The sequence below is a fragment of the Leptidea sinapis genome, chromosome 38 (assembly GCF_905404315.1).
Source record: "Leptidea sinapis chromosome 38, ilLepSina1.1, whole genome shotgun sequence".
Classification (NCBI taxonomy): Eukaryota; Metazoa; Arthropoda; class Insecta; order Lepidoptera; family Pieridae; genus Leptidea; species Leptidea sinapis.
The window spans coordinates 1882951-1900725 of NC_066302.1; the positions used below are offsets into that span (position 1 = coordinate 1882951).

The 17775-nt window shown below is 33.1% G+C and overlaps 1 protein-coding gene across 1 annotated transcript in view; it reads right to left on the reverse strand.

Annotated features, from left to right (window-relative positions):
* Positions 1-17775, reverse strand: part of LOC126975889 (nephrin-like) — a 291725-nt gene that overhangs the window by 81536 nt on the left and 192414 nt on the right. The window contains exon 5 of the mRNA XM_050823989.1: positions 1802-1912. Coding sequence (XP_050679946.1) covers positions 1802-1912 — 111 coding nt within the window. The remainder of the gene's footprint in view (positions 1-1801; positions 1913-17775) is intronic.

Consider the following 17775-nt stretch of genomic DNA (forward strand, 5'->3'; position numbering starts at 1 on the left):
TATAAAGTAATAAATAGGTACAACTCAGTCATTACATGTTTATAAACTATTCGCATTATATATTCATTTATTTGCAGTGTGTGAATTGATATATTAAGGGAGTAGTTAGACATTCATAAGTGTCATTAATTTTAAACCTTCATGAATAAATGACATTAAAACTTTTATGTTCGTAGAAGTGAGTTGAGATTTAAGTAAGAGTGTGGGCAACATTATAATTAGTTTCGATATATCTATAAATATAAGAGATTGCCACGTATATAGTCACTCGTCACGATATCTCTGGAACCATTAGAGCTAAAGACTTGAATTTTGGTAGGAATATTCTTTTCACCGAGTGGAGGTCAGCTAAGAACGGATTTTACGAACCCGCAAGAGTTTTTTATTTATTATGAACAGAACAACGTCTGTCGGGTCAGCTAGTTATATATTTTATAAGAATTTTGGTTGACTACTGGTGATATGAACCTGAAAACATTTCAGCACGAAATTTATTACAGACTATACATTTCTAAATTTTTCTCTATCTCTCTCTATTCTCTATCTAAAATGTTTTTGAAAAAAACTTATAAGAATTAAATTTTGGATTAAAATAGCATTAAAAAAGACTCTTTAGTTCACAAGAAGCTTTTCAGCGAACGACTGTAAGAATTCCCTTCAAGTGCTGAAGAAATTAGAGCTATCCGATCCGTGATAAGAATTCTTCACTTTTATCGAGACTAGAATTTTTAAAAAGTGAAGCTTCTTTAGAATTGTTGTGATTCGAAACTCGATGAAACGAAAAAGCGAGACGATAGAGACACAAAAAGGTAAATGTATAGAATTCAGCCGGCGAGAGAATGAGATAGTAATTGTTTAGATTAAAGAATTATACAATTTTTAAGCTTGGTAAAGAATGGTAAACCATACATTTATCCTGATACTCCCGATACTCTATATCCATCTCAATCTCTCGTAGCTTGCCCATAATTAAAAATGCTCATTGAAAAGTATTAAAAATGATGAAATATTAATTGTTTTAATTAAAAGTCATAATTATTTTTATGTATTTATAAATATACAGTTACTTGAAGCGATTGTTTATATTTTAAATACTTTCAAAGAGTGTATTTAACCAGGAACTTTTCAGAAGTTTATCTTCTACCATGTGTGACTTGCACACACACACATTTTTTTTGTTATATTTACTGCTATAAAATATTTCTAAGCAGCTTTTTCGTGGTTGATCGTAATAAATAATTAATAATCTAAATCTCTAGGCTTCCACCAACGCCAAAAATAGTCTAAATTGTCAAGATCATATGAAGTAAAACTTAGAAGAAACAAAGGCTTGTTTGTCTCTGAAAAAGTCCCAACACTACTAAAAATATTTTCAAGACTTTTTGAATGAATTTTTATATCATTGTATCGACCATTTTAGTTTTGCATATCTTAATATATATAAATCCAGTATCCTGATCACTATTTTGGGTGAACTCCTAAAGTAATGAACGGATTTTCATGGGTGCAGTTTAGTCCAACTTGAGAGATAGGATAGTTTCTATTTCGATTTGGAATCCATCATTATTTTTATTTCCATTATATGTTTTGTATACACATATGTTCTATGAGAAAGTTCACAGACAGTTCTGCTGTAAAACAATTTCTTTATAACAACCGTGAGCATTTTTTACGAAGTAATTCTTGATGTTATGAAATATTATTGACAAATTCATAAAAAAAGCATTATTTTATTTATTTAGTACAGCGCAAGGTCGTTTGGTCAGCATTTTGTATAGTAAATATTTGATGATGGTTTTACCTCCACTTACAACACATGTAAGTTTTAGTGCTGTGTCTTCTATGTATGGTCCTGCCACGCCGATTATTTCTTTGTTACTCTCATCGAAGATCTTGGGTTTTTCTGGGAGCTCTGCAAGAAAGATAATATAAATAAAGTTAAATATAATATAAAAAATAATAAAAGATATTATAGTGCATGTGGTTGATAAACATTGCATTTTTTTTATAAAATTAAGGGACGAGACGAGCAGGGCGTTATTGATACGCCTTGCCCGTTAAATGCAGTGCCGCTCAGGATTCTTGAAAAACCCAAAAATTTTCAGCGGCGAGAGTGAAAAAACAACAATTGGCATTTATTATTTATATATGTATTTTGTATTTTTCTAACATTTTCATCACATATAGATAACACAAATTAAATTTATAAACAAAATTTATGAACGATGCAGGACTCGAACGCGCGACCTCTCGCATTCCTTTCGAGTGACATATCGTTGGTAAATATTGTATATATGTCTTGTTGAATTCTCCGGTTTTGTGGTTGTTGTGTGGCTTCATCTCCAGTTGATAACCTGCTCAACTCCAACATTTGCATATTAGGAAATTGACTTGAGATGTCGCTCTAGCAAAACTAAATAATTTGTTATTTTTAAAGTGATAACCTTTACTTTTCAGGTTAATTATACAAATTAAATTTATGAATTTTGTTTTTCTTTTTTAGAAATTTAATTTGTGTAATTTATCCCAGAGATCGACTATTAACATCACAACACTATGATATCCGTCCATGTCCATGTGACATTCAATCTTAGCTCAGAGTTAAAAAAAAAGCAAATGTGAGTCGGAGGGTTCCGCACACACGTGCGAAGGGTGACCCTTCAGTTCAGAGTTCAGGAATTTTTACGAATTTTATCGGGTGTATTGCAAGGCTAAACAGTAAAAAATTGGTGCAAAGATTGACAATTAAGTAATTGCAATTCATCTTAAAATCATACGAAAATAAAGTGTTTTTTACTCTAGACGGTAGGTTTAGACTCTAGAGTTTGCTATACGCAATGTAATAGCTTTTATCTACACCCATGCTTTAAATCCTCTATCGTAGATTCTAAAACAGTTAGCTTATTGCCAACATTAAAAACTCAGTGTCCTAATAAACTTTAGTCTTGTATGCAACTGTTGATAATTAGGTATTAAAACACTCATGTGATACTAGTATCACCATAAAAACCCACATGCGTTTTTTAATACCCGTTATTACAAAACTGTTGCATAAACAGGTATACGATAAAGACGCTTCAAACGATACCTTATTTGTTGAATTATTATAAGTGGTTTAGAAGTTATGAGGGCATACCCATACACTTGCTTATCGATTAAATGATAACTCTACTTTTTACCGCCCTAGTTAGTTCAATAGAGAAAGAAAGATTTATGTAACTAAACTAAATAAACTAAGCCTTTAAATCTCTGATAACAACACTGTGTTAACGAAAATAGAATTCCAATAAAAAACAGAGTCACACAGTAAAAGCTGGCTAAATTTATTTTTTTCAGCTTATCTGTCAAACGTTTTGTCATGAAAGCGTTTTACATAAAACGAACATTTTATCAAATGTTGGACCAATAAATGTAAAGGTTCTTTCACATATCTCGTCATATCATTGTACTATTAGAAATGAAAACACTATCAAAAACATATCTATACTTTTCGTTAATCACTAATTCATATTATATTTGAGTGTTGTGCTATTTAAGCATCAGATAACATTATTTTTAATATTTCAACGTGAAAATGTATTTATTAATCGAAATAGATGTTAGTTAACATAAATTGATCTGCTGTTACTAAAATTGTTGAAACTCAAAATTATTATTGATGTTTTAATACTTTATCTTAATAAAAACATAGATCTACGGATAAATTGTAAATGAATTGCATTCAAGGTAATGTTTGATGCTTTTTATTATTTAAACCAGTTTGTAATTCAGTTTTAATAAAACATTTATTTTAAAATATTTTGCTTATTTAGAAGAACCTAGTTTCTATTTAGTGCAATATATTTGAAACTTCCTGAAGAATGTTAGAAAAACCTGCAATAAGAAAATATTCACACACAGATGAAACGATAAAACCTATCATTCAAATATGTCAAATGACTCGGCGTTTGGCGTTTGAAAAAGGAATATTTTATCACAGTCTGCTACTAGAAATTTGACACTACAACGCAGTCATGACATTTATTCATATTTCTTAATAATTATTAATTTCTTTGCAGATAATACACAACAAACTGATGTGATTAATACTATTTTATAAGCTAACAACTATAGAACTTACATCCTCCTTTTTCATCCCACACAGGTCTAAATTTTGTGGACGCTAGAACAAATTTTTATTTGTTTCTTATCAAGTGCCTAAATACAAACTTTCATGTTGTTTTCTTCGATATTGACAAACTTTCATTTTCACCCCCTATTTCAACCTCGTCAAGCCTTTTATTCGCAAAAAAGGTAGCCTATGTACAAGCACTTGTCTATCTCTGTACTAAATTTCATCAAAATTGATTCAGTGGTTTAGGCGTGAAAGCTTAAGAAATAAATTTAAATTCACATTTATAATATTAAAATTATAATATTAATAGGGATACTTAAAGCAGAAAAAATTAAGATCTAACGTTAAAAACTGCTACCGAAATTCGTACGTAATCTATATTTTTATAGTTATTTATTTATTATTAAAATTCTAACGTATTTACTTTAAATTTTATTTTGCGATAATAAATATTTCGTATTAGGTACTTACGGGCTATTTTCCAGAATTCGACATCTACTGTGTGCCTTTTTTAATGGAAATACCCTGGGTTCAAGTTGTTACCCTTGTCAACCCGTTAGTACGAATTGGTAAATTTTACAAAGAACCTTTGAATATCTTCGCAGATGTGTAAGTTCCTCACTATGTTTTCCTTTACCGTAAGAGCGTCAAATAAACGCACATATTAATTCGTAAGACTTACAGATACGTGTCGGGCGGGGATCGAACCGGTGCCTCCTAGATAAGACGCAACGGAACTAGCATTTACGAACCTACACTCTGATAAGAAATGCTTATAAACTTACTCAGTTTATAATATTGGCGAATTTTAAAAGGAAATAAATTAAATTTTATTCATCTTATTACAAATAAAATAAAAATAAATAGCAGTAAAACATTTAGGACAAATTTTGCATCGAATGAGCGTCAAACAAAGACCATTTTCGATATATTTAGATTGTTAGTAAGTGTTAAAAATGCGGACTTCAAAACTCAGAAACAATTCTAGGTAGAATAATTAAGGTAGTTAAATGTTGTGATAGATCTCATACCCCCATACCCACACCAAAGCGCCCATTCCTGTCTGAAAGGGGTCCTTTTGAAAACTTAATGGCTGGAAGTTTGAATTCGGAAGTACATTTCATAATGTTCCAGAATCTTTTGCAATGTTCCGGAATAGTCTAAAAGTTTTTTAAGTATGGAATGGAATACACTTGCTAGAGAAAAATAAAGTTCCATGATTGGGTGTGTTAGTGAAAATCAGTAGTGCAGTGAGTGAATAAAACCAAACATGAGTGTGTTGTTGTGTGATTGTTACGTGCCTCTGGTGGTTTTTCTTTTTCTGTTTCCTTATTAAAATTTGCTTCTCTCATTTCAAACTTATCATATTTTATAACTGCATGCTTTCCTTTCTATCTTTCTTATGTTATTTTCTCTAGTAATACTTTCTTTGTAGCTAAAACCTATTTAGGTAAGCCTTTGGTGGCGTACGGACCTTGAAGTTATTCTATTGTCATTTTGACTAGTTGAGTCTAAGATTTTTCGATGTCGATGGCAATTAGTATCACGTTCTTTCTTTACTAATCTTTCCTTAGTTGCCAGCTGTAATTTCAAAATGAGATCATCTTTTTTTAGCTTTTCTATTTTTTTTAGTGGTTTTAGTTTTTCATCCATTATAGATAAGATTTCCATAGTTTGATTTTATTTTTCAAACTTAATTGGTCAAAAACGCTTAGTATTGTGATTCCGTACTACAATTGTGTATTATAATTATCAAGGTGTTTCTCGAATATACTGATCCTAACCGGTGACGTAGCGATTTACCAACGGTGGTAATGTAGTAGCCGGGCCTTGTAGCAACTCCCTACGCTTGCGTGAACGTAGCATAGGTCGGCTAATGACACCGCTGCTCTGCGCGGGATTTTATTTATAAGTATTATAGTATTATTTATAATATGCACTATAAGGTTTAAGAATAATTGCGTCTTTTTCTACTATCTAATTAATCCAATTCTAGATACTATTATTGCTATTTTTGGAATCGGTGTCAAGGAGGATAGGTTTGTAACTATATACACAGGTATAGGTAGGATGTGCGTGTGTCACATGCGCGACGTGACGAAGCGATGAGACCGGGACCGTGGAGGGAGGACACTGTGTCCAAAAAATAACAAAAATTGTAACTAGAGTTAGATTAATTAATCAGTTTGTATAAAAATATTCAATCATTTTTATTCATTTTAGTACATATATATTGTTTTGGAATAGTCTTTTTAAGTCGGTTATTTTTTTGTTATTGTATATTGAGTAGAATTTTATATCTTTAGTGTATTCAGTGTGAAATTTAAACATTTGTGTTTGCTTGTGGGTCACTCAATGGTAAGTCAAAACCGACCCAAACCCCAAGTCTCCTTGCTCAAACTCATGAGTTACTATAGCATTTATTTCATAATATTTCACCATACGATTAATTTACTGAAAACTTTGAAATTCCATTATCTCAAAAATCACAAAAACGTTGATTATATTGCTTTGGGTCGAAAGTAATTTGTGTCGGGACTTCTGTACTTGGCTTTTATTTTAGCGATACACGGAAACGGGAAAAGTTTAACGTAGGGTAACTCAATTATGGAGCGCCCACCTTGTGTGTCCCGAATTTATTACAACTTTTATCTCATACTCCCCGGGAGCGTCACATATTGATGTCTTTTATGTCTAATAGGAAGTGGCATGGTAGTACTTTGGAGAATGGGAGGTGTAAAGATTTCCTAGAAGCACCTTAATATATTTTTGGTTTAATCTAATATTTATGTTTTTTAAGTGGATACTTTTCTGGCACGTATTAGATTATGATAATTTCATGTTATTATTTTATAATCTTAAAGAAGTAAATAAAAGTGAATAAAACCCAATGTAAATAATCCAAAGCTAAAAGAGTTATGCTTTGACATCTTAAAACTAAAATAGTAGAAAATAACAAATAATTATTATAAAAGTTAAGTATTTAATTCTCACGTGGCCGTTCGGTGTAGCAGCTACCAGCCAAATGTGATTGATCTAAAATATCTTAGCCATGCTGCACCAGCCGAAATCTAAATAGACTTAGGTTGGCAATCCTAGCTCGAACAGCCAATCAGGAATAAGCTCATGTTGGCTGTATTGGCTTTCAATTACAGATAAGCTACTATTTTAGTCTTAAGATGTTAACCATAACTATTACAACATTGAGTTATTTACTACTATTTACTTCTTTAAGAATATTAAATAATAACATGAAAGCCTCATAATTAAATATTATTTTATTTACCAGTGGGAGGCTCCTTTGCACAAGAAGCCGGAAGCTAGATTATAGGTACCACAACGGCGCCTATTTCTGCCGTGAAGCAGTAATGTATAAACATTGCTGTGTTTCGGTCTGAAGGGTGCCGTAGCTAGTAAAGGACTGAGCAAGTGAGATTTGACATCTTATGTGTAAAGGTGACAGCGCAAATGTAGTGCCGCTCAGAATTTTTGGGTTTTATATTAATCCTGAGCGGCACTACATTGTAATGGGTAGGGCGTATCAATTACCATCAGCCGAACATCCTGCTCGTCTCGTCCCTTATTTTCATAAAAAAAATATAATACACACAACTACAAAATTGTGTTTGGTGTGTGTATAATGATACTTAGTTGTCACGCTCACGAGAGAAGAACATCGCTAACGGCGATACATCAAGATAGAAAAGGAGAGCGAATCTATTGTTTCTGTTACCGATTTTGATTGACAAGTCGTAAACAGTTAGCACCTTTGGCATTTGCTTCATAGTATTTTGAATATCATAACAACATCTATATCATGCTAAAGCACACATTGGTATTTCAAAATTGGTCATGCATTTTCGGGCTGTTAGATCATGTAGACGCTAGTATATTCTAAGTCTAACACTAACCTCTACAATATACCACTGGACTGGTGGCTGTCAAAGTACTTTTGTGCCTGTTTAATATTCGCCATTTTGGCGCTGTTGGCCATGTAGCGAGAGTCTGCGGTACTAAAACTAGTGATGACATCCTTAGCAAACATCGATAGATGGTGGGAAACTATTAACAAAAAATATGTGTATATTATTACGTGGATTCTTGAAGTATAAATAACACGAAAAACGAACAAAATTAATTCAAAATGCAAAAATTGTTCAGAGTATTATTGTACGTTAAATTAGTTCTCTGAACGCTCGCGAGTGGTGCTTCAAATAGGCACAAAAAATTGCTGTCAAACATATGGAACAGCCTGTCCAGTGGTATTTATACAGGTCAGTGAAGTCTGTGCTAGTAACAGTACTGCTCCGAACGAATACTGCACATACAGTATGTTCGTTCATATATGAAAATTTAAAATACGTTCAGAATCGAAGGTTTTTTCCCTAAATAGTGATTTGCACTGTTTCACTACAAATAAGGAGTTGCTTAGTACTAAGGTTTAAGAGTAACTTTTATAAAAAAATATCAGATGATGTTGGAATGAATAGAAATTTATTTATTGCCTCGAATACAGTAAAAATTGTTGATTTTAAATTAATCGTCATGACGATCTTTGGGGGAGGCCTTTGTCCAGCAGTGGACGTCTTTCGGCTGAAATGATGATTTCCACTGATTATATTGTGATTCAATATAAACCAATTTTCAAGACTACAGATAAAGATTGAGGTATCTTACATAAATCAAATCAGATTAATTCAATAAGGAAAAAATCACTATTATCAATGTCAAAAGTTATACATTGTACCATTTACTAGTTCTTCGGAAAAGGTTGAGATTTTATGTCTGTCTGACTATTGCCGCTTAAGGGATATAATTAGCTGACAAATAATTAAGGACAGCGGTTTCTTAGTAATAAGTTTCACACTTTCCTGTGAGAAGTGTGCCAGTGGGAGGCTACTTTGCACAGGATTCCAGGATTATGGATACCACAACGGTGCCTATTTCTGCCGTGATGCAGTAATGTGTAAGCATTACTGTGTTTCGGTCTAAATGCCGCCATACCATGTGAAATTACTGGGAAAATGAGACTTAGCATGTTATGTCTCAAGGTGATGAGCGCAATTGTATTGCCGCTCAGAGATTTTGGGTTTTCCGAGAATCCTGAACGGCACTGTATTGTAATGGGCAGGGCGTATTAATTACCATTAGCTGAACGTCCTACTCATCTCGTTACTTATTGCCATAAAAAAAAGGGTAGAAAACCCTTTATAGGTGTACTTAGAGGCACACCTTGTACTTCTTCAGTGCGAAGAATAATATGCCCCAACCTTCGATTAGTTCGATATTTTATTCCGATTGTTAGCGACTACGTCTACGTCTGCGTTAAGTATGGGCCTTATTAGGAAGCTCATTGTCGTTTAGAGGGTAATGGAGAGGGTGTGCTCGGAGTTTCCTTGCGAGATCGAATCAGAAATGAGGAGATCCGTAGGAGAACAAAATTCAGTGACATAGCTCAGATGGTTACGAAACTGAAGTGACAGTGGGCAGGGCGCATAGCTCGACGGACGAGCTGGCCGTTGGGGCAGTGAAGTCGTCGAATGGTAACCACGTACCGGGAGACGCAGGGGTTGTAGGCTCCACAAGATGAATCGATATCTGGTCAAGATCGCCTGAATAGGTAGGATGTTGATGATAGATGAGTGCAGCGCATGGCCGATCTTCATGGTAATCTTTGGGTGAGACTTTTGTGCAGAACTGGACGTCTTCCGGCTCAAATGATGATGATGGAGATTGTTCCGATGTATAAATTAGTGTCATGTCTTGATGAGCTTTCTTGCACCCATTTTTCTCGGATCTTTGGGGTTACTTTTTGAATGATTGAGGCAATCGTTTTAAATTTTTAATAAGTGATTAAGAAAAAACATATTATATTAATTAGAAATTGAATTTGATATTGCATAAAAAAATTGTGGCTCATAATTTTTCAGGCACAATTAACATGCATGAGTTCAAAGAGACGTATTCCATTGCTGATTTGTTTGAGTTTTGTGTATAAATTACATTTTAATCAGTATTTTAGTTACCCCGACGTTTCAAGACCTTTCCAAATTTCTTTTTCAGGGACACTGCAGATAATTTTTTTTTAAGATCTGGAAAGGTCTTGAAACGGGTTAAGTAAAATACTGATAAAATGTAACTTTTACGCAAAAATGTAATGTAAAAACAAAGTTACAACTACACGCGATTCAATCCTTTAAAAAGTGTTTTATTTAAATGTGAAACACTCGCGTTAATAAAAGAAAATACTATAATATGTATTAAATCATATTTTTATTGTTATATTATTATAAAATTACATCCCTCTAAATTTTTCATCACACCTATAACATTCGGTTGCAATGTGTATCAAAAGAATGAAATATTAAGCTGTAATAAGTCAAGTCCTGGCTGTTCGCCAGGGTGAGCTGTAGTTATAAAGCCTATTTTCCTTATACAGACATTATACTAATATTATTATGTGGCTGATTTTTGATGTGGCTTTATTACTTAACGTAATTTGTTGGATATTTTATGTAAAGAGAAAAATATGAAGCCGGAAAAAATAGAAATAGTAACTTTAATCAATTATGGTTGCTAGCTTGTATTAATTAATTCCTCCCGAAGTCTGTTGTATATTATATCATAAGTTATTAAGTATTTCCTGAGAGTATTACTTGACGACATTAATGATATGCGAACAATAGGAAAACTGTTTTTCCTGATGGAATTACTCTAGTGGCTTCGGCACGGGGAAGGGTGCTGGTGTGGGACGCGACTTGCGTCGACACTCTGGCACCTTCTCATGTCCAACTTACGTCAGTTGGTGAGGGGGCTGCTGCTTCGACTGCCGAAGACTGCAAACGTCTTAAATTTGTCGGTCTCAGTGAGTCTTACATCTTTGAGCCATTTGGTGTCGAGACACTTGGCCCGTGGGATCCAAAGGCGCGGAGGATTTACAAAGTATTATCTTCGCGCCTTAATAGGGCTACTGACAACCCAAGCGTTGGCAGCTATTTCAGTCAACCGATCCGTCTAGCTATCCAACATACAAAATATGCTGCCAGTATTCTTGGTACGCTGTTCCGTAATGATACTTTTGATTTAATGTTTTTAAAGTATAGTAGTTATAAGATTTGTCTTGCAAAATTGATTTGATAACTGATTACTAATGAAGAAACAAATTAAAAATACTGTGACTGTTCGGTCCAGTACCATGAACAAAGTACGACATCTATGACGAAATTTTCGGTCTTTAAAAGGATGTGTTTAGACGGTAAAGTACCTTAATTTAGTTTAGGCTTACAGAATACTCAGGATGATTTATTATTTTACAAGATGTTAAGAAATTTATATTTTTGTTCGTCGTGAAAGAAAAAAATCCGTTTGGTCAAAACATAAAACATCGACCTTAAATTTGTAGGTAAATTTACCTACATGTTTAAAATATTGTACCAAACTTATCAAAGATGTATAAAATTTCAAAGATCATGTTGAAAATTAAAAAAAATATTGACAGTGAAATTGGGTTAGACACAAGAAAATAGGAACTTGTGAATATTAGAGAATTAAAAATAAGTTGGTATGAAAAATAACTATAAGAGTATCTACATTATGAAACTAGTGTTCACCGCAAGTCACAGAGTAGCCAACAAATAACAAAAGAAAAAAAACAACGTATCGATAGGTACATTTAAAATTAAATTAAATTCAAAAACAAAATTAATTATTCCGACTTTTGAAAGGCTTAAATTATCTCATTTGACTTTTAAATTGTCAACATTATCCATTTCCGTTCAAAATTAAATATTAAAAAGAAAACGTCATGACTGCTACGACTGGCAAATAAATGGAGGGGAGACTTGGCAGAGCGTGGGCAGCGGCCATATTGAAGGGGGCATTATTGGTTGGACGGCCGAAGTGTGCGGACGTATCTCGATAATGTAGGATAAAGAGTGATTTATATATATCTGGTGTTTAATATACAATTACTGTTGGTGTTTAGTAATAATAATGCTTACAATATATCATGTTATCTATTATATTCCTAGAAAATGGGACTTAAATCGCATCCTGTAGTCAACGATGACTTGCAAATTCCAAATGACATGAACCTCAGTACAAACAAAGCAATTGCATTTTGCAGCAACTGCTCCTATAGGTTGATAAATTATATAACTGGCTCATGCTGTTTGTAAGATAGCGCTGGATCAGTAGCCTATCTGTGTAATTTTCATATTTACATCACCTGATTACTTAAAAAATGTAAGATCTCAGCGAATATATAAAATCTAGAATTTTCGATAGAATTGCATATGTCCTAAATTAAAAATAAAAAGATGGGACCCAAAAAGTGCCTTACCTAACAAATAGGCTTAAAAGACCAATATTAAATGAAATGATGTTAATGTTTATTTTAAATAATTTAAATAAATTTAATTTGATGACAAATTAGATATGACACCCATTCAAAAATATAAAGTTTGTGAATTTGTAAACGACCCTTTGCCTCCGCAAGATGACGGACAAGGAAATTATGCTACTAACACAAGATTTCATAAATTCATGTTTTTCACGAAAAAAAAAATTTGTCTCGATTTAAATACGAGAGCTAGTTATATCAGAACCTAAAAGACCCAAAAAAATACGCCAATCATGTGTTAATGCATATAATTTATATAGTTTTAAGGTTGTGCCCTGACACTCAACATCTGTAGTCCATTTAAACTTTACAGGGCTTTCCAAGGACCGGTCTTGTGGTTAATTTTCGGTTCGGTTCGGTTAATTTCGTTCTGTGGGTAAGCGGACTATGTATATTTTTGATACATTCAACTTCAGATCTATGGGTTTGTACCATGCAATATCAAATGAGGGTGTTCCACCTATAATAGCAATAACAATATTAATATGCATCTGGCGGAGAAGGTGTGCAACAGCTACTTTTTTTCTAACCATCATCCTACTTTTGAAAAGCGCAAGGCTTGCCCATGCTTTTCTTAAAATTGTGTGTTGAACCCCTTAACAGAGTTATATTTCCTTACTGTCCTCCGTGTCCCTTATGAGGTTGGTTTAGCTTCTTCCAGCGGTGCGGATTCCAGAGCCAACCTTTCTGTGAAATGCCTTTTTTGGCGAACTTCTTTGTTAAATGAGTATACAGCCTTATTATAGTTCTCTCATTGCCTTGGTTGAACAAAGTCCGTACCACCTCCAGTTATATGAGTCATCATCATCATCATCATCAGCCGAAAGACTTTCACTGCAGAACAATGGCATTCCACAAAGATTTCCTCGACGATCGATTCTGCGCTGCCCTCATCCAACGTATTGCGGCGATCTTGACCAGATTGTTGGTCCATCTTTTGCCTACAACACGTCTTCCGGTACGTGGTTTCCATTCGAGGATTTTACTGCCCCAACGGCTATCTGTCCGTCGAACTGTGTGCCCTGCCTACTGCCACTTCAGTTTCGTAATTATATTTTGGACTATGTCGCTGACTTTGGTTCTCCTACGGATCTCCTCATTTCTAATTCATTCTTGCAGGGAAACTACGAGATTAAATTCAATGAAAATCTGTTATATTAGTAATGGTGTATTAATAACAAATTTTGAAAATACACACATTTTATAGACTACACCAATTAATTTCAATATTATAATTAATATATAATTTCGAATATTTAAAAAAACTGAACACAGATACGGCATGGCATGCAGCAATGACCACACAGTAATTTAAAATCTTGTTTTAATTAAGGGAGATGAGAATACAACGCTGAATATAATTTCAAAGTTTGTAATTGCACTCATTTCGTTCTGTATCGTAGCGCCCTTGTTACGGTCTGTTTGTGTTTAATGTTCTCATTTAAATATGACTTGTTTGGTAAAAATCGGTATTCCTTGCATTCTTTTGAGAGATTTCTTATTTTTTTGCAAGTAAAACTATATATATTATAGTGGCAACCGATATAGCCCAATGGTGAGTGACCCTAACTACTAAGCTGGAGGTCCCGTTCGAATCCCGATATCATGAATCATTTATATCATGAATATAGATGTTTGTTTCCGAGTCATGGATGTTCATATGTATTTATGTATGTTAAAGTATGTAATTTGTTGTTTATTGTTTAATTTTATTGTTAATTGTTATATTAAATGTATCGTTGTCTTGTACCCATACTACAGGCACAGTAGACATATTATGTATTATGTCTACTGTTGTACAGGCTTTGCCAAGTTTGGGGCAAGATAATTTGTCTAAAAGTGTGTCAATATTATTATTATTATATAATTATTAATATTTTATATTTATTATTATATTCTAATAATAGGCTTTATTAACAATCTAAAAAAGAGGTGCAGTTACATTTGTTTATATAAAAGTACTTACGAAATAATTTACTATATAATCAGACACTGGTTTCTAGCTGAGTGCTTTGCTTTCCAGCATAGCAAGTGTTATCTACAAAGATATATCTCTTGCTTTCCTCATCGAATCACACCTGCCTTTTGAATATCATCTTCCGTTCTTCGATGATGTCTTCCTTTATTTCTCTTGTACTCCATTCTATCTTGGAAAATATATATATTTAATTTGAACCAAAATGTATGGACGATGCGAGACCCGATCGTAAATTTTGGTATGTCTTGTTCAACTCTCAGGTTGTGATTCCATCTACAGGATCTACTACAGTTGATAAACCTGCTCAAACCCAATAACTGCATATAAGGAAAATTAATTTGAGATGTTGCTCTTTCAAATCTAAGCAATTTGTAGTTTTTAAGTGATATAACTCACTTTTGGTATTTTTCATCCCCCTAAATGTTAAGAGTAGTCCACCCCAATTTTTTTTTTATCATTTGACAATTTGTTTTATTTTTATTTTATTATGATTCAGCATTGAAAATTACATATAAATTTTAATTTTCGCCCCTCTACGATCTACAACTATTTTTGTATCACGATTTTTATATTATTCTGTTCCATCCACCAAACCGATATAGGGTTACAAGATGGCAATCGAATACAATAATTGTAGTAAGATATATTTGGTAGTCTTAGAATCGGTTGCATCAAAATTTTAATAATTGTTTTTTTTACTATGTTATATGGCAATACAACTTTTGCTGGGTCAGCAAGTATTCATATGTGTTATTTTTTGACATCTGAATTCTAACGTTATTTCAGCGGCAGTATTGGCAAGATACGCTCTAAACCGCCACCATTTGGCTTCGATCCTATGTATGAACATAAATCGCTAGATGCATGGTTCAGGTGACTTGTACTTTGGCAACAGCACCATCGTAATTATGATCTTAATTGATGGATTCAACTGGCCAGAAATTTTATTTTATTATTTTTAACTCTTTATTTAATGTTTTGTTAAGGTTACTTTTGGTGAGTTGTATTGTTAACCGACTTCAAAAAAGAGGTTCTGTCGTCGGTATGTTTTTTCTTTTTTGTGTACCTCAAAACTTTCGACTAGGGAACCGATTTTGATAATTATTTTTTTATTTGAAATCTAGTGCTTCCCGTGTGGTCTTTTTTAATAAATTGGTACAGATCTGACAATGGCATCCATGAGAAAACCATAAAAATCAAGTTCCAAAAATAACAATAATCGTAACTAGAATTAGATTAATTAATTAGATTGTATAAAAATACGCAATGATTTTTATACTTTTTAGTGCATATTATATCTATTCATTTGGAATAGTGTTTTTGAAGTTGGTTGTTTTTTTTTGTGAAAATTTTTTTGTCGTGATCCATTTATATAAATCTATAAGTAAGATGAAATCAAAAAAGTTTACGTGTAGCCTCTTTCTCTCAGCCTTTTTAAGTTTAAAAAAATTGAAGGAATGACAAGTAAATTCTTTTCTTGTAATTGTTACATACAAACTATTTCCCCTGGTTTCCTAAACGCAGCAACTTTTTAACGTAAGAATTAAATTATGTTAAGTATTAAATCTACTGTAATGATGATTAGCAAACAAAATTTACCACGGTAATTTTACCTAACATTTGTGATTTGACTTGATCAAAATTTAACAAATGTGTAAAGTACTGTCAAGTAATGTGTAATTTATGGCAAAAAAAGGTGATAAACAGTATTAATTTTTTTTATTGATAAAAATAAGGGACGGAGACGGGCAAAACGTTCAGATGATGGTAATTCAGGATTCTTGAAAAACTCAAAAAATCTGAGCGGCACTACAATTGCGCTCGTCACCTTGAGACATAAGATGTTAAGTCTCATTTGCCCAGTAATTTCACTAGCTTCGGCGCCCTTCAGACCGAAACACAATAATGCTTACACATTACTGTTTCACGGCAGAAATAGGCGCCATTGTGTACCCATAATCGAGCCGGCAACCTATGCAAAGGAGCGTCCCAATGGTCAATTATGCCAACGATGATGGAATTAATATTATTATCTCTCATTATTGTTTTAATATCACTTCTTTGAAGTTGGTGAAAAAGTTAATACAAATGTGATATGCTTTACAAATTATATTGTCATAAAGTCTAATGTAAATAAGGGCCGATTTTTCATTCCTCAGTTAAACAACTCGATAAGCGAGATGCGACAGATAGCGAAATTTCGGATTCTTCAACAGGCAGATAGAAGTTATCGAACGAATAAAGACTATCGGCCGTTTCCAATATTCAGTCTATCGCCGGTTATGGCCTACTTGAGATAAAAATCGTAACTATCGTTGACTTTTCTGTCCCAATATACTTATCGACGGTAACTAACCTTATCCGTATACGCTGTCTGTCAATGGGACGACGTATAGCTTACCAGCGATAGAAGTTTGTATGGAAATTGCAATTCACGCGTATATATTAGGCGATAAGAATGACTTATCGGATATATTGGGACAGCTTCAGATTATTGACAGCTAATTACTGACAGTAGAAGGTAGTAATTTATCTCTATCTGTAGATAGTATATTGGGAACGGCCGTTAATCGGGTGATTATATTTATCGGCCCCTTTGGGAGCCGGATAAGAGCTATCAGTGCGATAATTATGACGTGTTTAAGTTTTTAGGCTATATTTGTAGCTAACTCATAGCTAATATGATCTGATATCATAATTTATCTTAATCGTAAAATGTTAATGTTAATGAACAGTTTTAATGCAATGCTACATCTTACCTGAGCGGCTTTGCATTGTAGTATTGGCCAGAGCGCATCAAATACCATCAACTTTACGTCCTGCTCATGTCGTCCCTTATATCATAAAAAAAATTACAGTATGGGATAAACTATTGAACAATATACTGAACAATTTCGAAGGAATGGCCAAATGTTCCTTTTTTTTATTTATTTATTGTTCACAACATACAAGAAACAAAGTATAAAACAATTTAAGCCATCCTCATACAACTTAAGTGTTTATGTGAGGAACAGCGAGTTCACTTATTGTAAGCTTAAAATATTTTAATATTAAATAATAATAAAAAAAAACATGACTAAATTAATAAGCAAAGCGCAGGCAAAACTAAATAAAAACAATAGAAATAATGAAAAATGAGACACCCAGGCTATGTTCATTAGTAATAAGCTTTTCCTAGAGTATGTGGCCATGATCAGCGGCACTCAATCGTAAAAATTTCATAGATTTTCATGAAATTCATAGATAAGTAAATTTTGACAGACATAACATGTTGAACATAAT